The sequence below is a fragment of the Emydura macquarii genome, unplaced genomic scaffold (genome assembly GCF_026122565.2).
Source record: "Emydura macquarii macquarii isolate MOO-44397 ecotype Brisbane River unplaced genomic scaffold, CSIRO-AGI_Emac_v2 contig_2063, whole genome shotgun sequence".
In the NCBI taxonomy this organism is placed as follows: Eukaryota; Metazoa; Chordata; order Testudines; family Chelidae; genus Emydura; species Emydura macquarii.
In genome coordinates, this window is record NW_027132200.1 from 1,630,789 (window position 1) to 1,651,763 (window position 20,975).

At 36.0% G+C, this 20,975-nt stretch overlaps 1 protein-coding gene across 1 annotated transcript in view; it reads right to left on the bottom strand.

Moving 5' to 3' along the window:
- Nucleotides 1-20,975, bottom strand: part of CSMD1 (CUB and Sushi multiple domains 1) — a 1,845,645-nt gene that overhangs the window by 212,671 nt on the left and 1,611,999 nt on the right. Inside the window, exon 42 of the mRNA XM_067558441.1 lies at nt 2,635-2,823. Within this exon, the coding sequence (XP_067414542.1) occupies nt 2,635-2,823 (189 nt within the window). The remainder of the gene's footprint in view (nt 1-2,634; nt 2,824-20,975) is intronic.

Consider the following 20,975-nt stretch of genomic DNA (forward strand, 5'->3'; position numbering starts at 1 on the left):
GCTTCCATCACAGTGTTCAGGGGTAGAATTCCAGGCAAAGGTTTATAATCTGGCTGCTGCCTTTGTTGGGTGATAAAATGAGAGATACAGGCTCTTCAAATTTAGCCTTCCCTGCTGTCTCTCAGGACTGTAGTGGTTCTTTGGTGAGCATTATTCAAGTGACCAGTCTCCATTCTCTACTGTTGCCTATCAGCATTTAGCACACACAAGACTGATCTTCCTCACACTTTCTCACATTTAGTGTGTGCTCTCGTATGGGCTATTCAAAAATCCGTACTCAGCTCTCTATTTTCATTTCCTGTCGATCATGCACTTTGGACTGAAGTCACTATCTCACTTCTCTCTCATTGGTCACAGTGATTGGAACCCAGTCACTCCTTCCCAAAACAAGAGAGGGGATCCTTTGGGATGTCTTGTCTATCCGTTACCTGGAAGCTGTGAGGAAAAGGTGGGCCTAGCCAATGGTATCTACGAGCCCCCTTACTGTTGAGCCTGGAAGTTACATTCTGGTGTTGATTAGTGCTCCTATCTACTATCTGTGAGCAAGTGTCTTGATTAATAAATTATTTTATTCCATTACTTCCATTACTCATTTTAAACATGCTCCATTTTGATATACAACATACAATGTATTCCACTGGATAAGTATGGCCAATTTAGATGTTATAAAATGAATTTAAAGGATGTTTCCACTGAAAAAATTGGACCATTAGAATGCATTATATTGTACAAAATTACATGTTTTAAAACATACCCAACACTTTCTAAGATATAATATATTCTTCATAGCTCTCAATTAATTCCTCTAGGCAGCTGCCCAGATGTTAACTAAATTGTGCATGCCATAGCAGCCAGCCATTCCTTTCTCTTGGTCCTACTGCTTAGCCAATTTCCTTTGCTCGATTATTTCTTTTTTAAAAAGATACCCCAAAACCACTATGCCTGAGGCCTAGACTTTAGTGGGGCCCTGCACTTACCTACTATCCACATAAAGTAAGACAATTTAGCAGAGATTATTCAAAAAGAAGGGAAGTGAGTCATCTGTCTCTCTCAGGAATTGAAGAATTACATAAAAATCCAAGATCACCCCACTCATTACGTTCGCTCAAAATAACAACATAGCTAGTTTAAGTATTTAATTAGAACATGGGGTTGCCCATTAGATACCATCTTAAAAATAAGACAGAGTTGTATGTTTAAAAAAATATGGTTGTGGGGCAGATAAAGTAATTGAGTCAATGGGACATGCTTATTTTTAAAAATGGGCATGTATGCTTTTACAGTAATATCCTGTAACATTGCTGTCACTTAAACATATCTTTTAAAGAAAGTAGATTAGTGTATTATTCCCATCAAAGAAAATTCCTTCTTCAGTACAATATGTCTCTTTTTGTGGCTGTATACAGTACCTGCCTTCAAGGCTTCATGAACATCCTTTCTATATAGCTGTGCTTTTCCAATAATTTTGCTCTCATTTTTTCATCAGCTTTTCTATTTCAATATTTTTGGACATTGGGGCATATTTTATTTTAATTATTAACTTTAAAATTGTACAGCCTCTCAGATGACTTCAGTGGGGTCTCCCAATAGTTAGAGATTGGGTCATGCCCTGAGACATGATGATTTATTTCTCTTCCAAAACTCTTAATGGCCCAGTCACCTAATTTGGTTAGGTCCCACTGAAGTTCTTCAGTTTATTCCAGTCCTGATTAACCTAAGTTATTTTGGGTCATCTGCAAATTTTGTCATCTGACTGCTCACTCACTTTTCCAGATCATTAGATCATTAAATAAATATTCTGAACATTGGTCCTACAATGGAAACTTGTGGAACTTACTATTAATCTTCTGCTATGATGAAAATTGACCATTTATTTCTATTCTTTGTTTTCTGTCTGTTAGCCAGTTTTTTATCTATGACAATATTTTACTTCTCACACCATGACTACACAGGGGTTATCTACACAGGGACACTCAGGAAATTTGTCTGAACTAAAGGTGTAAATTTAAAGTGGATTAAGTTATGGCCACTTTAATTCTGAGTGAGAGTGTCCACACAGGGGTTTAATGCAGTTTAATTAATCCACTTTAAATTCACTCCTTTAGTTCTTTTGGATTAATTTTCCTGAGTGTCACTATGTAGACAAGACCTTAGTTCCTTTAGTAGCGTCTTGTGTGGGGCTTTGTGAAAGGCATTTTGAAAGTCCAAATAAATGTCAAGGGTTTTCTTTTTGTGCGTTCATCTTTCAGATTAAATTCTATCATGGAACAATTACTAAAGTTTGTGCAGCACACATTCCATTGGGGTACAAATGAAATGGGAGCAAAACTTTAAGAAAGGAACACAAGCTTCATTAAACCACTCAGCAACAGTTGCTGAGGATCTCTTTCATACCCTTCATTAGTGAAACTTCCCATGACTTCAATGGTAGCAATGTTCAGCCCTTAATGAGCACGTGAATTTGCAGCTAAGAACGTTATAGAGTTACAACTGATATTTTGAGGCCAGAGTTACCAGTAGTACAGCCTATGATAAAGATGTAACTTTTCAGGAAAAACTACAGGATGTGGATACAAATAAAAATGATAAGAGAGCAGCATGAGTTCTGACACTAAGCTAACACCATAAAGTTACCTTCACATCTTGGGAAAAGATAGTTCCAGTTCCTGTTGATCCCATGTTGGCAAGTGAGAACAGGGTGACCTATTAGAACATACCCAGGATAACACTCAAATGATATTGACTGACCCACGCTGTAATCCGAGTTGACTATATATCCATTTAAAAAAGGTGGAGGATCTGGGCAGTTTTGTAACTCGTAAGCTGGAAGAAAAAAGAAATAAATATTAATCTAAAATTGATTATCTAATATTTTCTGGGGTAGATTAAAACTGAATGCCTAGCATCTCCTATAATAAGGGGACTAATACAATATGTCAATGGGAAAAGAAGCATCCATTTGGATGACTGGGAGGAAAGAAAATCTAGGACTCAGCCATGGTGGGGGCACAATGCAGGAAGGATAACTTTTTCCAAGGGAAGAGACTAGAAGGAACAGTCCATTTTAGGAGTTCAGGAAGGATGCTCAAAGAACCTATGTTGGAAGGCTGGCCAAAATAATCAATGCAGGTTTATGTCTTTAAGATCCCTAAACTTTGGGTCATTCTATCCCTTTTAAGTCTTTGTATATGCCAAATATTTGTTCTCGATTGACTACATAAGGCATTTGCAGTTACCACATATTTAAAAGAAAGAAATTTCATAGGATGCCTTCTTACTTTTTGGCCCTTTTTAAAGTAAGTGTTATGTTAAATCCTTTGTTCAGGCATAGGCCAGGTACGAGCCAATAAGTATTTTTGGTAAGGCTTCCTAACTCTATCTTGTCAACGATGTACATCAGAAAATTACAGATTAGGATACTAAATGAATCCTGTATTTGCTTTCCATTATATTTCTCTGATCCAAACATAGCCCACTTTCTGGGTTCCAATGAGCTGACTAATTGGTGCTGTGACAATATTTTTACCATTTTACACAAAAGCATAACATTCTATCATTTATTAGATTAAAGAGACACAATGAATAACTAGTTTAACAAATAAATAAAGTGTGTACACATAATTTAAAAAGAGTATGAGAAAACTAAGATCTATGTTACTACTAAAAGCAATCAAAATGCAGACACATGGCATTCCCTGGCTTTACATGGAAAAAATTCTCACTAAAATTAACTGAAAAAATCTTACATCTCCAAAGTCTGCTTTTCTAATATTATTTTCAAATATACTCTAAAAGAATGTTACCTCAAAAATTAAACATTACAGAGCTCTCCCAAAATACATTTAACCTACTCATATGCAGGAAATAATAAGGTTCACATACACTGAGCAAAGGTACAAAAACTTTAGTAAAAGAAGCACTGGTATCAACACTAAGTAGCTTTAGTTACTCTCATTTACAAAATTAACAAACATAGGCTGAATTTTTAAAATGTGAGTTGTCTAAATTTTCCATGGAAATGAGGGTACTCAGCATCTATGAAAATAAGGCTACATATTGGTACCCACATTTAAAAATATTGGTCTGATTCTCTTTCTCTTTACAGAAGTAGCAGATGAAAGCACTGCCTCATATATAATTTTATCAACGTGGAAATTTGGGGTGAATTGTTTGTCCTCAGGATTTCACTGAAGGACTCACATAATTCTGCATAATTTCCTTTGAATATCAATTTGGACCTGGAAGAATTTCCTCATGGCTATTTGTGAAGCTTCAAAGCCTTGATAATGCCTTAAATAGTATTTTAAAACAAATATGAAGCTTTCAATGCCTCTGGTGATTGAGAAACTGACAAACAGAATTAAGAGGGCATTAGTGCTCCTCAAACGAGTCTCACTTGTTTTGAAAAATAAAAGTCTAAGGTCCAGATCCTCCACGGTATTTAGACACCTAACTCCAACTGAACTGTTTGATTTCAAAAGGAGTGATGTGCCTACATACCCTTGGGGATCTAGGCCAAATTGTCTAATAAGCCATAGTGGCCCAGATTTTTAGCTGGTTTAATCAACATCATTCCACAATGGAACTTCACCAATTTAAAATAGTCTGGAGTTTAAAGTATGGATTTAAAATAAGTATCAAAATAAAATAAATGAATATCTGTCCCATTATAATATCACTAAGCGTGAGCATAACAAAAGGCCCATAATATTCTGTGAAAAAGTTTTTAGTTCGACACTTAATTCTCACTGTGTAGACCCCAGCACTGTGATGTAGGCCTGAACCAGAGCGGGCCCCGACCATTGATATGTATTTGAAGCTTAAGGGTTAATCCTCACACAAAAAGAACAAAACTGGGCATTATAGATAGGGATGTTCCAAACACATTGATTGATTGTTCATGCCACCCCAGGCTCCATTATGATAATTGACTGCTTGAACATATGAGTGGGAACATCCCGCCTAAACATTTTGTGATTTAACATTTATGACACATTGGAGCCCTATTTGTAAACATCTACGTATGAATGTTTGGGAACATCCTGAAATCTAATTGTAATAATTTACAAGTAAAAAAAAGTGCCCAATGCATATCAGGAATGTGGTTAATGTGTAAATCATGGGGCAATAAAAGGGCAAATAAGATTTCTCTTATTTCCTTTTAGTAAAATTGGTATTAATAAAATTGGTGTAGGTATAAGAATTTTATTATGTTAGTAAGTAAGTATAAAATAATGTACCTATGTAATGGGATAAAAATGTAATAATTTTTAGTAAGTATAAATGAGGAGTAAATGTAGTTTGAGTCTGCTGAAATAAGACGGTGAGGAAGTAATTGCTGAGGTAATGGCTCTCAGCCTGCAAGGGCAGGAGAAAAAAAAGATACTTTTGTTTAAAAACCTTTTACAACCCAAATGGCCGAAAATCAAATTAACCCCGGAAAATAGGGGAGTTAACACCCAAGGATAGGAACAAAACAAAGTGTAAAACAGGAATTAAAAAATAATAGAAAAGCTGTCATGCTTGCGATATCAAACGTAATTAACAATTACATCAAACAAAAAAACTATCTAATATAACAAAATCAATAAACCCAAATAAAAATAAATAAGTATAAAAATGGAAAGAAAAAACCTGGACTTTGGGCTTGTTCTGCAAACCCCAAGGAGCATTGTGTCGCAACCGACAGAGCCTGGCTCCATCCTCATGTCTGAGTCACCTGGCCTGTGATTCAGCTTGAACAACACAGAGGCTGGTAATTATATCCCTCCTGCAGAACTGTGTGTGTGTGTGTGTGTGTGTGTGTGTTTTAGGCAATTGCTTTTTCAAATATTTTCTGTATTCATAATAAATGCGGCATACTGCTTTGTCCCCTGAATAAAATGCTGCTGTTTATTTCATAAATGTAACAACTGTTATGGTAACAGAAGTAACTATTGTCATTTGTTAATGGGGCTTTCTGATAATTAGGTAAAGCAGTTATTAACATTTTCTTTTGTGGGAAACACAAATATTGGTTGCGGGGGGGCAGAAGTAACAACATTATAGATTGCCAATGACATTCAAGTGGATGATCTACATCAAGACTTCCAGATTATGAAGTGCTTTTTTTTAAAATGACACAATATGTTAAGACACCTGATGATGGCTTTCACTTCATGTAATTTGACTCAAACTAGCAAATTCCAATAACACTCTCCATGTCATCCAATAAGAGGTGTTGTAATTGCAGCACAGTTACCAACACACCTCAGACTTTGTGCAACACCTTATGTCTCACTATACACTTACACCCACAGACCTTACATGGCAATGCAAAAGATTACACTAACATCGTACTAATAAGGAACTTCAGTGTCTGAACAATTTTATTGTTAAGAAAGCTAAATATAATACTGTGGTGCTTTATATTTGTTTGAGTGGCAGCTTTTTCATGGGTTGTTTATCTGCATCAATTATGTTGTATAGTGATTGCACCTATTAGATCAGCAAATGCTTAATCACAACAATTGTTTACACTTGAATGTAATTATCTAAATTGTAATCATGATGGTCATGTGTTCAACAAAAATGTGAGATTTCCACATTCCACAAATGAAAGGGATATTGTTTTAAATGTATCAAACTACGTAAATAATTATGGGTCACATGAGGGAAAAAACCCCAAAATATTAATGATGAAATGTTGACGTCATAGAGAATGTGAATGCCAGTGAAAATGAGGTAGAATCAGAGGCTAAAATAGGGAAAAAACATGTTAAAATTACTTAGATCAGTTAGATGTTTTCAAGTCACCAGAGCCTGGTGAAATATGTTGTAGAATTCTCAAGGAGCTGACTGAGATATCTGAGCCATTATCATCTCTAGAAAGTCCTGGAAGATGGGAGATTCCAAAGGACTGGAAAAGGGCAAATATAATGCCAATCTACAAAAAATGGAATAAGGACAATCTGGGGAATTACAGACCTGTCAGTTTAACTTCAGCACCCAAAAAGATAATGGAGCAAATAAGCAAGCAATCAATTTGCAAACACATAGAAGATAATAAGGTGATAAGTAACAGTCAGCATGGATTTGTCAAGGACAAATCATGTCAAAGCAACCTGATAGCTTTCTTTGACAGGGTAACAAGCCTTGTGGATCAGGAGAAGCTGTAGATGTGGTATATCTTGACTTTAGTAAGGCTTTTGATACTGTCCCACATAACCTTCTCATAAACAAACTAGGGAAATACAACCTAGATGGAGCTACTGTAAGGTGAGTACATAACTGGTTGGAACCATTCTCTGAGAGTAGTTATCAGTGTTCACAATCAAGCTGGAAGAGCATATAAAGGGGTTCTTGCAGGGATCAGTCTTGGGTCATTTTATGTTCAATATCTTCATCAATGATTTAGATAATGGCATAGATAGTACACATTCAAAGTGTGTGGATAATACCAAATTGGGAGGTGTTTCAAGCATTTTGGAGGACAGGATTAGAATTCAAATTGATTTTGACAAACTGGAGAAATGGTCTGAAGTAAATAGGATGAAATTCAATAAGGACAAATACAAAGTACTCCACTTAGGAAGGAATAATCAATCGCACACATACAAAATGGGAAAAGATTGCCTATGAAGGAGTACTGCTGAAAGAGATCTTGGGGTCATAAATCTGAGTCAACAGTGTAACACTGTCGCAAAAAAAGCAAACATCATTCTGGGATTACAACAGGAGTGTTGTAAGCAAGACACTAGAAGTATTTCTTTCACTCTACTCCATGCTGATTAGGTCTCAATTAGAGTATTGTGTCCTGTTCTGGGTACCACATTTCAGTAAAGATGTGGACAAATTGGAGAAAGTCCAAAGAAGAGCAATAACAATAAATAAAAGTTTAGAAAACATTACCTATGAGGGAAGATTGAACAAATTGGGTTTGTTTAGTCTGGAGAAAAGAAGACTGAGAGGGAACATGATAACAGTTTTTAAGTACATAAAAGGTTGTTACAAAGAGGAAGGAGAAAAATCGTTCTTGTTAACCTTTGATAATAGGATAAGACACAATGGGTTTAAATTGCAGCAAAGTTGATTTAGGTAGGACATTAGGAAAAACTTTGTAACTGTCAGGGTAGTTAAAGGGAGGTTGTGACATCTCCTATTAGGGATGGTGTAGATAATACTTAGTCCTACCTTGAGTGCAGGGGACTAGACTAGAAGACCTCTCAAGGTCCCTTCCTGTCCTACAATTCTATGATTCTATGTAATAGTGAAATACTTCGAAAAAGAATGTATAATAAATGAGACAAGAGCACCAGTAAAGAAGCTCCTTCTAGATATATCTATTTATAAAAAATTACACTAATTCTATTATTATTTAATATTAGGCTTTGTATCTTCAAAGCACTATAAAACATTAGTCAATTAAACAACTGTAATTAATTAATTTAATATAATGAGTATAACTAATATATGCAGAGACAGGTTCCATAAATTACAGTTCAGATAGAAAGATACATTTCAAATAATATATTTGAATATTATGAGATAGTGTTTCTTCACCGTATTTGAATTTTAAGAAATGGTTCTATGTGGAAAAAGAATCACATTTTTGTTAAAATGGATTCTAGGATCAGTCATGCACACAACATCTACATGTTCTCAATAAGGTAATAATACCTTCCTCTCTTTGATTACAGAGATACAGAATGCCCTTCTCTTTCACAGAACATTCAATTTACAATTAGATAATACTGCTGTCAAAACAGAAACTCAAGGAGTGATTATCCAAGGGTGTTTTACATTAACACTTGCCATAAACCTTAAACTGTTAAAAATACAATAATAAAGGTGAAATATACATTCTTGAATTCCTCCCCCCAAACTAGTCATTCTCTGGTAGACTTTTGACATATACATGTTTTCCTTACTGTGGTTAATATCGGCACCAACTAATCAAGCAAGAGACTGCAATCGGACGTCAGCATATGTTTAAGTGCTTTTCTGAATAGTAATACACTTAAGCACATGTTTCATCTTGAGCACATACAAGTGCTTTCCTGAATCAGGGCAGTTATGTGTTTTTTTCCCCAAAATTCCCGTTGAACAACTGCTCATTATGGTTAAGATTTGCATAAAGAGAGGATTCTTGTATACTAAGCTTAATCCTCTTCCCTGATTTCTTCAATGAAACCATAATTCAGTGTTTGTGACATCACAAACCATGGAAAAGATTTTGGTACCAGAAACAATAGCTTCTGACATTATTCAATAAATCAGGTTGAGGTAGGAGGCTAATAAGAAAGAAAAAGTGTTTCTATTTTCATGTAATGTTAGCTTGGCAATCATTGAAATCAATTATGATTGGAAAGAAAATGCAAAAACTTTATGACAATTCCATTAGGCTTCAGTAACATTTTATTAAATGTGCTTAACGCTATCAATGTATGTTAAGCACCATCAACTTCCCAGAACAGGACTGTGGTGGGGTGTTGGACCCACACTGTCCTCTGTGGGGTTAATAGAGTCCTAGGGAGACTGTGCAAGAGGTAGCCAATTAGAGAGGGGCTGAGAGAAGCAGCCAATCAGGATGAGGCAGGCCTTATAAGAAAAGCAGGAGGGCAGAACAGGATCAGTTACTCCCTGGAGCTCAAGAAGGGAGGACTGGGTGCCTAGCAAGCAAGAAGAAACAGCTAGCCACCCTGGACAGAGCAATGCTCCTAGCAGGACTGGGGGAGCTAGAGCGAGCTCCTGGTTGGTTGATGGGATTGACAGGCTGAGGTCCTGAGGCAAGGGCAAAAAAGGTGCTTGGGCCATGGAAAAGTGGCCTAGGGAAATGTATTGAGGAGTTGGAGGGGACACAGCATGTGGCTACCATCTACAGGGTCCCTGGGCTGGGACCCAGGATATGGGCAAGCCTAGGCTCCCCCTAGGAAGTGACGAGACAGTTGGGCTGAAACACATGCCCCCAGAATGGGGGAGCACAGATCATTACACGGCTGGAGGGTTGTGTCGCGTCTTTGGAGTGACATGAGTCTGGGAGCAGAGGTGATGACCAGCAGGAGGTGAATGTGGCCCTCATTACAAGGACACAGGCGTAAAGACAGCTGTTGCCTCAAGGCACATACAGTCAAAACCAATATGAAAACACATTACCAACTGCAAAATCAAAGGAAGTCAGAAGGTTAATTAGTAAATTATTCAAATTTGAAAAGTTGGTCAGTTTCACAGATTAAGTGGATATCTGGCTGTAGGATCAAGAAATAACTGGGACGACTAGAATTTTTTTGGACCTATACAATTCTCCCAGGAGATGGAGATTGTGTGGAGGAATGCCTATGCCGCAAAATATATTTTTAAAAAAATTATCTGTAGTCTACTGTTTAAACTCGCTTATTATGACTTCTGGTTCAATAGCCATTCCTTGGGAAATTAGTTCACAATATTTAAAGCAATATTTGACATAGATAATCAACAGGAAAGGAGGGCCACAGGCACATCTCAGACAAATGTAGGAGCCCTAATTTATCAAAAACACTTTGCTGAGTTATATAGAAATCTGAGGGATGTTCCAAAAAAATATGTTGATCTGGAAATGTGAAAACAATATTTAGTTTAAAAAAACATTAACTAAACAGGTATTCACATACTTCTTCTATTGAAGGAATATTAGTTAAGTAAAATGTGTGAGGAATAGCTTATTTATTATATTTCACTTTCAGAAGTTGAGAAGTATCATGTTTCTAGCTAGATGATAGTAATCTTGAGAGTCATTCAAATGTGCAATAGCACCCAGAGATGAAGAGAAAAGGATTAAAAAACATGGAGGAAAATGTAATAAGAAAACATGAGGATTACTTATAGCACAAATCATATGGATTATTTATAATTGTACTTTTCCTGTGCATTTCTATATTATTCTCCATTCTTTGATATATGTAACAACTGTATCTGATTTAATAGAGCAATTCATTATTCTATCATCAATATCAAGTATTACTCCCAAATCCTAATATATAAAGTTATAATTCACTTTTTTTTCTTTTTTTTTTTTTAATTAATGTCTTGTTCAAAGATTTGTTTTATTATTGAGCTTTACAAAATTATTTACAGTACTACAGCAAAGAAATTGTAGTGGCAGCCTGAATTAAACAAACCAAAGTAAAGGAATTGTGAGCCAAAGATTCCATTCTGTCCTCAGCAATGGTTAAATATAAAATATTTGATTTTTAAAGTGAATTTATATCAACATTTGGTGCTCCCATGTGTAAACTTGTGTGCCACTAGTTATGGAGCAGAATACAAGTCAGAAAAGAAATGTAACATTTAATTCTGTATTATCTTATTTTCACAAATTTTCTTTCTTACATTAATTGCAGTCAGGGACCTACTTTCTTAAATTTGTCAGAAAACTATTGTGAACACCTAAAACACTTCAGGAAGAAAATAATATTATCTAAGAAAAATATATTAAAAGATTGTTAAGCATGATGAGGTACTCAAAAATTAGGAAAGGCCACAATTAAGGTTACCTATGCAACTTTAATTCAGCTCTCTTGTGTGTATGCATTACAATAGTCTTGCCTAACATCACATGGGGAGTCCATAGCACAGCTAGGAAGAGAATCCAGCCAGCCTGCTTCTCAGTTTAGTTCCTAAAACACAATAAAACATTATTTCTCTTTTGCAATGTCTCTTGCATATTGTGAGGCCCATAAAAAATTTAGACTGAAGTTCTTAGGTGAGTCTGATAATCATGAGCTGTGTAATAGCTAAGTAAGACAATTCATTTCCATCAGTTCTTTTCCTCTAAAGCACCTCTGATAATCATTCCAGAGATGAAGGCGGTTTTGAGCAATTTTGACCCTTTTGTGGTTTCTGCAACTTAGAAGTCCCATGGTTATTTTCTGCTAGATAGAGCCTACTATTTTCAGTATGGTCAAATCATACTATGTATGTATGTGAGTGTGTTTGAGACAGAGGGAGAGTGCATTAGGTGCATCTTCTGTGGCTGTCTCCTGGATCACGTTTGATACCCAGGAGTAACACCCTACCCCAGGAGTAAAATCCCCACTCCATCTTTAGCTTTTTAATACCACATGAAAGGACCTTCCAAGACCTGAAAAAGAGCTCTGTGTAAACTCAAAAGTTTGTCTCTCACTAACAGATTTTGGTCTAATAAAAGAAATTACCTCACCCACCTTGTCTCACTTTAGAACCCTGACACACTCTTCTCTGCCTCTAGAATGTGGCTCACTTTGCAGCAGTTATTCAGACCTCAGGATCCTTAATAATATGGTAGTGAGATTTTGCTTGATTACTTTAAAAACAAACTTTTTAAAATTGTATGATTATGTAAAGGTATCTAAATTCATAAACCTCCCTGCCCCATCTTCCTGTCTCAATGTTTGCATTTCTGTAATTAAAAATGGCACTTTCTTTCCTTTGGGTGGTGGGGTAGAGACACTTTGTTCTTACTCGAAGAGCTTTAATTGTATGGCCAAATTTAACTGAGAGCACATTTTTTATTTGTGAGATAAGAGTATCAGAAATTCCTGTGTTTAAATAAATATCCTAATGACCCCTGGTCACCACGACTTTAATATACAATACATATTCACACAGACATTCCAATTAGTTAGTAAATGCCACAGACCCTTTGTTTGTCTGTTTTTCTTGCCCTTTTTGTAAGGGCATATCAATTTAATTTCCTTCTGTCAGAAAGGCCATATTTTAATTTATACAACTTTCTTCCAGTGATACTGTATTATAGCAGCCATAACAACCAAAAACATTTTTGACCTCTGTAAAGACTTATAAATCAATGACATGGTTTATAAATCAGATGTACAACTCAATTTACAAGTCACTGGTGTGACAAAAATGAGCCATATAATTCATGGACAGTTTCATGATTTATTAATTAGGCATATAACTTATAAATCCAATTATTGACTTATAAATCAGTATTCCAGGGTCTTAAGGTGCAAACCATTCACAAAGTGGAGCTGGGAACGTCACCTATAATTAAGGTGGCCTAACACTTTCCATTTTAAGACTGCTGTTTTCAATTGCTTATAAATTGCCAAACTTCAACCATTCTGTATGATATCTTCCACACTGTGTGTGTTCCTCAGGTCTTTTTTTTTTTTTTTTTTTTAAGTTTCAGGAAAAATAGTTTAGCCACTTCCAAGAATGAAGTTAGGAAGATAATAAATTGTTTTGGTCATGTTGAAAATATATATATATATAAGCATTTAATTGAAAAGCTTCAATGTCCCTATACATTACAGGCTGCAACACTCCTATGTGTTACAGGAGGGATTTGAAATTTGGCAGAAGAGTTGCTCTGATGTTAGGCATATGCATTTTACTGTCCATGTAAAAGTCCACCCGTATTTGGCCAAGGTATAAGCTCCTGAAACATCTCAGTGGATGAGAAGCAAAATGGAGAGAAAGGGACAGGAACTGATAGAAGGGAATGGGGTGGCAGAAGTGCAATTTACAAAGGCTTTCAGGCTCTTGAGCTGTCTGCTTAAAGAGATAACACTGCCAAAACACACCCACCCACACCCACTCCCCACAACACACACCCTCTCACCCCTACCAAAATCTGAAATGGCGCACACGGTGAGTCAGGTGTAGCCAGAAGGCTACAGGATGGCTGTGGGCTCCGGCGAGATGCAGGCTCTGTGTGACAGCTCAGAGCCCATCTTGAGCCACAGGCTGAATGCTAGGCATCATGAGCTGCAACAGCAGCGCAGAAGTAAGGATGGCAATATATCATATACCATTCCAACCTTACTTCTGAACTGACTGAACAAGAAGTAGGATTGAGTGAACTTGTAGGCACTAAAAGTTTGACATTGTTTTATTTTTGAGTGCTGTTATGTAATGAAAAAGTAATAATAGTTCTGCATTTGTAAGTTGCACTTCACAATAAAAGAGATCGTAAAACAGTACTTGTGTGAGGTGAATTGAAAAATGCTATTTCTTTTGTTATCATTTTTACAGTGCAAATATTTGTAATAAAATAATAATATGAAGTGAGCACTGTACACTTTGTATTTGTGTTGTAAGTGAAATCAACCTATTTGCAAATATAGAAAACATCCAAAATATTTAAATAAATGGTATTTAAGGGATCATCTTTTTGCTCTGTGTTTGCCTAGCACAACGTGGTCCTGGTCCATGACTGGGGCACCAAACCAATTAGGTAATTAAAACTAACAATACATAACTGCACACTGATTCTGGATGACATTTCATGAAGTTCTTGCATCTGATGCTGCATATTTTTCTTATGCATACAAAATATTATATGCAAAGAAATCAAATTCAACATTACAAGTATCATAATAATAATTAGAATGCCAAAACAACTAACATTTAAATTTTCTTTAAACACAGTACTACTGTATGTTATCTTGATCTTTACAATCTCAGACAAAAATCTGGTAAAGAACAAACTGGATTGCAAAAGTGCATGGAACTACATTTCCAAAACCATAATCCCTGATTAACTAAATAATGGTTTGAGTTAGCTTTCTGAAAGGGATGGTTATACATGGCAATTTGCACTGCTAAATGTCTATCCCTGTTTCAATCCCTATTTTTTAAAGGTGGCAGCAACTGGGAATAAGAAAGTTAGTGAAATACCAGCTATATAGTGGTTACCCTTAAAAAAATTCTGTTTTGAAAAATTCTACTAGTTTGAGCAATATTCCCTAACCCTAAACAGGGGAATACTACTAAAATCAGTAATAGCTCAAAAAAAGAATGACTTTTCAAGTGTAAGCACTGTAGAACAAAAAATACACTGGTACGGCAATCAACTTTTCTATGATATAGTATTAATACAAAGAAACTGTTATTCGGTCTCTGTGGCATTTTCTCATTACTAGCCTGGATATCTTGCATCAAATTCTACCACCTCATATGCACAACTGGTTTGCATTGATCTCAATGGGAGATCTCCGCAAACATGGTACTGGCCTTGTTATAAGATTGAAAAACTATATTTTTAAGACCAAGGTTTATTTGGCAGCACTAAATCTTACTCTAAATCTATTGCCTCCACAAAGTGATGCAGTGAAAGATGTGTCTAGACATGCAACTATGGAACTTTTTAAGCTTTTGGAACAGAAAGAACAGTAAAAAGGGCTTTTTTTTCTCAACTCCACCAGAAGAATTCCACTCCTTAATGGTGGGACCCATTTTGTCTTTCCCATTACAGGGTGTGTTTACCAAAGGACAATCCTTTTCAGCCTAAGGTTTTGAATTGGGTTTTAGAACTAAGGGAAAGTTACCAGCCTCACTCCTCATATATGGAGAACCTTATAGAAGAATGTCTCCCAAGTTCATGCGATACCAGATTCTTTTGTAGAAGCAGTTCTTGGAACCACGTCATTTGTTCCTTATGGGTATTATCAGGAAACACGTGTTAGGCATTGCAGCCTTTGGCTGAGTGATCATTCTTGAGTCAGAAAAAAAATGTCATGTCATTTGAAGTGGAGAACTGTATGCTGGTAGATTCAAACACCTGCCCAGGAAAAATAATGAGCCATTCATTCCCAGTTCAGTTCATGACTCTGACCTCTGGGCTCTATTTATTTTCCAATTCAAAAAAAGGCAACAGGGAGTGACAACATAAAGTAATAGCCCTTTCCTCAACCTAGATTGTGGTGCCCCTTAGCCACCAGCAGCTCAATGGTTAGAACATTCACCGAGTGATGAGCATCTGCAGGGCCTCTCAGGGCCTCTGTAATAACTGCTATAGTTACTTGAGAGTGTATTCTCAGCCCTCTCCTGGTCCCAGACTCCATTATGGATCTGGAACCCTTCATTTATGTCCCCTAGCTGGGAATCCCAATCACCTGACGTCGTCCAGCTGCATCAAATGATTCCCAGCACCTGCCTTCCATGCTCCTCTCCAAAACAGGGTTGGCTGCTCCCTGGCCCATAAACGGCTAGACTTCTCTGTTATAGAAACATAGTATGGCAAGAAGAACACTCTTTATACTTAGACTCCTGAATCTATCTCATACTATATCTAATACTATCTTATACTATTTGAACTCTATGTGAACTATTTACAAGTATTCATGAAGAATGCCATGATGGCAAAAAGGAAGAGGTTGGTAGCATGACTGCTCTGGCACAGAAGGGAACTGGAGGAACAGGGGTGGAAATGTGTACCCTCCATCAATTAAATGTGAGGCCTGAGGGAATTACATACATCCTCTGTCTGCTAATTAATACTTAAAATCGGTTATGGGTTAATGTCATAGTTGAGATGAGCAGAGATGTTCAAGCTAGTTCTCCCTTAACATTAACAAGAAGGAGCTGCTAACAAGGTATCATATGTGACTGGCCCTTGAATTTCTTCCCCATCCCTCCAAGCTCCCATGGTAAAAATATTCTTTTAAAAGAATTAGACATATACAGAGAATTGAAATGCTGTCTTTAATTCTAAGACAATATCTAAGCAAAATGATTGAATAATCTTACAAGACTCATTTGACTAATCAAATAATATTTTAAAAATGGAATAGTTTGGGCACTAGTGCTAGGTGTATAAATTACAACAAACTGTACCTCTTTTTGTTTGCAAGTAGTCTGTGAGTAGAGTGTGTTTTTCTGAAATATTTATTTCTTGAATAATTTTGGTGAATAATTCTTGGTCTGTAGGTTGTTTGGAAGTAGTATGTTACAAGTAGTCAATATTTGTATTCAAGAAATCTTATTTTCGAGAACCTACCATTGTAATTGTTGTTTTCTTGTTCCCTGATTCTGGCTGTAATTCAACAAAGTACTTAAATTCATGCTTAAATGTAAACACATATGTAGTTCCACTGAAGTCAGTGGAAAGTCTTAAAAATAAACATGTACTTAAGTATCCTGCTGAAGAAGGGCCTGTATTAACTTAACTCTTAGAAGCAGGTTTCCAATGAAAATCTCACTTTTGTGAGTGCAATGTTTTGCTTTTTACAAATGTTCAACATATTCTTAAAATTTCCTATTTTCATCAACATTTCTGCAAGTAAATTCATTTGTTATAATATTTGTGGAAAGTGAATAAAAACAGATATAAACACTGTCAATTAATTTATTTAAAACTTTGAACAAATATTAACAAATATTTTTGCAGCATTTGCCCAGCTCTATCAGAAACCAAGCAATTATGAAGAATTTTTCCCCTCATTAAGATTTTTCTAGAGATCCTATATAAATCACAAGCAAGAGTCTCTGCTGCACTACTTTACAATATGGGGGCCTTGAGTCTTGTATAAATACTCCTGAATTAACTCTCTTCAAATGAAGGTAATGAACCTGCACGTTACAACCCACAAGTCTGTACAAAATCCCACTGATGCATTGGAGAACCAAGCTTAATAAACAAAATTAAATTTGCATAACAGAGTGGATTTGAATTGAAGAGAAACATTATATTTTCTACATCTACCTAGGAATTTTCCACAGCATTGTTATTTTGCATGATCATTTTAAGTATCAGTTATGTGCTTTATACAGTACAAGGCAGTAAATAAAAACAGTCCCTGCCTTAATGAGCTTAATGTAAAGAGATAGTATTTAACACACAATTTATTTCTAATTCTGAAATTTCTGTATTACATAGAATGACACTATTGAATTTCATTCTTATGATTTATGAATTGCAGCAGATTTCACAGTGATTATTACTGCTCTCTTGTTGTTATTTTTATATGCTGTTTCTTTAAAAAAATACAAAAAACCCTAAGAGATCCAATATTATTGCTATGTTTTAAAAGCCCTACATAGCTTGTTTGGATAGAATTTGTCTGATTACATTCATCTCTATTTGGCCCTCCTATCTGGCCTCACATATTTGCCTAAATGAGAATTATTGTGTTTTGGGGTGGAAGAGATCATGGTTTTTTGTTTGTTTGTTCCTGTTATTTGATTCCCTCAAATTTATATTTTTAAAAATCATGTTTCTATTTTACTACATATATAACACACATAAAATGTTATTTTTCCTTAATGGCCTTTTTGTTGTATTGCTAGGAATCTGGCTCAAGAAAATACAATCATAAGTAGACCAAGTTATTTCGAAACTGAGTTCCGAAAAGGCTGACATGTTTGACATATTACTATTCATCCTTGGCATTTATTAGTTGATCATTCCTCTCTGAGCTAATGTGATGCAAAATTAAATTCTGCAGTTTAAGCAAAAAATGTGGCTGTGATTACAGGTCTTCATTTTTTTAAAATCACATTCAGTTCATCAGTGACTGTATTTTGCCTGCTGTAAAACATAAGGTTGAAAAATTTCCTTTTCAATGATGGTCTGAATATTTAAGGGATGTTATTATGAATTATTATTATTGCGCCTTTTGACATGTTAAACTACAGATTTATCTAAAAACAATATATACTATTCTATTGACATTATCAATCATATGCCACTAATAATTCAATTTACAGTTCAGGGAAAGATAATTTCATGAATTTATGAAATGGAAAAAATATATCAGCTCTGTCATATGATGCTACCATGTGTTTGTTTGTTTAAATTTTGCTCCCATGTCTGTCTATGGTTCAGGAAGTTATTTAATAATTAGCAGAACTGGCAGCAATAGTTAAGGTTGCCTAGTCTTGTTTTCAGAGGCTCCTAAGTGCCACCTTATTCTCCCCTCCATCCATATCATGGTCCCACATTCTCTTGCTGCATGCCAGGAGCTTTATGTGCCCTCCATATCCCATGCTAGGGTCCCCTACTCTCTCTCCATGCAAGGGGCTCTGTGTGCCCATTCATGCCTCTGTATGCCCACTTTCCCTTGCATGTCCCACTTAACAGAATCACCCATGTTCCTCCCACAAAAGATTCTGTGTGACTCCTTCTGCCCCTCAAAGCTAGAAGCTCTCTGTGATCCCTTCCCCCACTCCCTTGTATACCAAGGACCCCATTTTCTCCCCCATGCCAGGGGCTCTGTGTGCATTCCCCCTTCCTCATTCTCATTCCCCCACCACCATTTTTACTTTTTCTTCTTTACTTTCTCTTTCAGTATGTCAATATTTTTAAATTCTATTGAGGGGCTGGGCAGAGCTAAAATAAGGAGTATTGTGATACTGGAATGTTGTAATGACCGCCATCAACTGGTTCTCTGATCTATAGTATATTAAAGGGATGGTTGAACTGCAAACTCACTACCCAGATGTCAGGGGCTCAGAGTGTCACCCATTTCTCCCCTCCAGGTTTCCCATTTTCACTCATATCAGTAGGGTTTTCCCACTGATGCCTTGAACAGTCCCTGAAATTTTGGAATTGATTGAATACGGCATTCAAAAGTTATCCTGTTACATCCAAATATCTAAACAAAGAAATAACACCAAGCTGAGTGTAAGGGCCTCACAAACTCAGCCAATTAAACCTTTTTTTAATATCACTTCCTATCCACATGAAACAATGTTTCACAGCACGAACAGATGTCACACATCAGAAAGAATTATTTTGTATTAAAAATTGTATTCACAGAACATTTTCAAGAGTAACTATGGTTGTCCCTTTCTACCTTTATTATAAATAATTTACAAATACTTTAGGAGACAACTCAATTTTTGTTCTTTCAGTTCCTAACTGAACAGATTGTCTTGTTTTCCTGTTTGAATTAGCAATTGACCAGAGAATTTTTGACGGGCCAAAATACCATTTTTCACAAGTATAGCATTCAGGAGTTAGTCACTCTATATTTTAGATGCTATTTATAACAGTATGGATGGTTGAATGGCCCTGTACCTGAATAGCCTTTGTTAGGGAAGCTGGTGTGGTTTCCTTCTTTTTTTGTTTGTTTTTGTTTTGTTTGTTTGTTTGTTTGTTTTGTTGTTGTCGTCAGTAGAAGTATGTAAGTTCAAGGTTTAAAATAGCTGTAAATTTTGAGAATAAAATAATTCCAAATTTTACTTTTTAGCTGTTCCATTTAATTATCCAAATCCCAGGTAATTTAACTCAACTTTGTTCCAGAGCCTCAATTCTCTATCTAATGTAATCACCTATTAGCCTTAATTCTAGGGTAAAGCAATTCTTGCTGAATTATTACCACTTAATTGGACCTTCTGGACCAGCACTCACAATTCTTTTTGTCAGTCATGATGCTACTTTACATCACAGAGTCATAGATTATAAGGCCAGATAGGACCATTCTGATCAACTAGTCTGATCTCCTGTATAGCACAGGCCATAGAATTTCACCAAAATAATTCCTAAAGCATATCTTTTAGAAAAATACCCAATCTTGATTTAAAAAGTGTCAGTGATGGAGAATCCACCACAAGCCTTGGTAAATTGTTTCACCACTAAAAATTTATGCCTCATTTCCATTCTGAATTTTGTTATTTTCAACTTCCAGCCATTGTATCGTGCTAGATTGAAGAGATGATTCTTAAAGAGTTGTTTCCCATATAGGTACTTATAGACTGTAAGTCACCCCTTAACCTTCTCCTTGTTAAGCTAAATGGATTGAGTTCTTTGAGTCTATCACTATAAGGCATACTTTCTAAGCCTTTAATCATTTTTGTGGCTCTTCTCTGAACTCTTTCCAATTTATAAACATTCTTCTTGAATTGTGGGCACCAGAGCTGGACACAGTATTCCAGCAGTGTTAGCACCAATGCCAAAAAAAGAAGTAAAATAACCTCTCTACTCTTATTTGAGATTCTCCTGTTTATGCCTCCTAGGATCACATTAGCTTTTTTGATTATAGCGTCATGCTAGGAGCTCATGTTTGGCTGATTATCCACTACACCCCCAAATCTTTTTCAGGGAAAGGATGGAGTCTCCCATCAGCACAGCCAACACTCTTTGATCCCGGATGTATACATTTACATTTAGCAGCATTAAAACACATGCTGTTTGCTTGTACTCAGTTTACCAAGCAACCTAAATCTCTCTGAATCAGTGATTTGTCCTTTTTATTAATTATCATTCCCCCAAATTTTGTGTCATCTCCAGACAT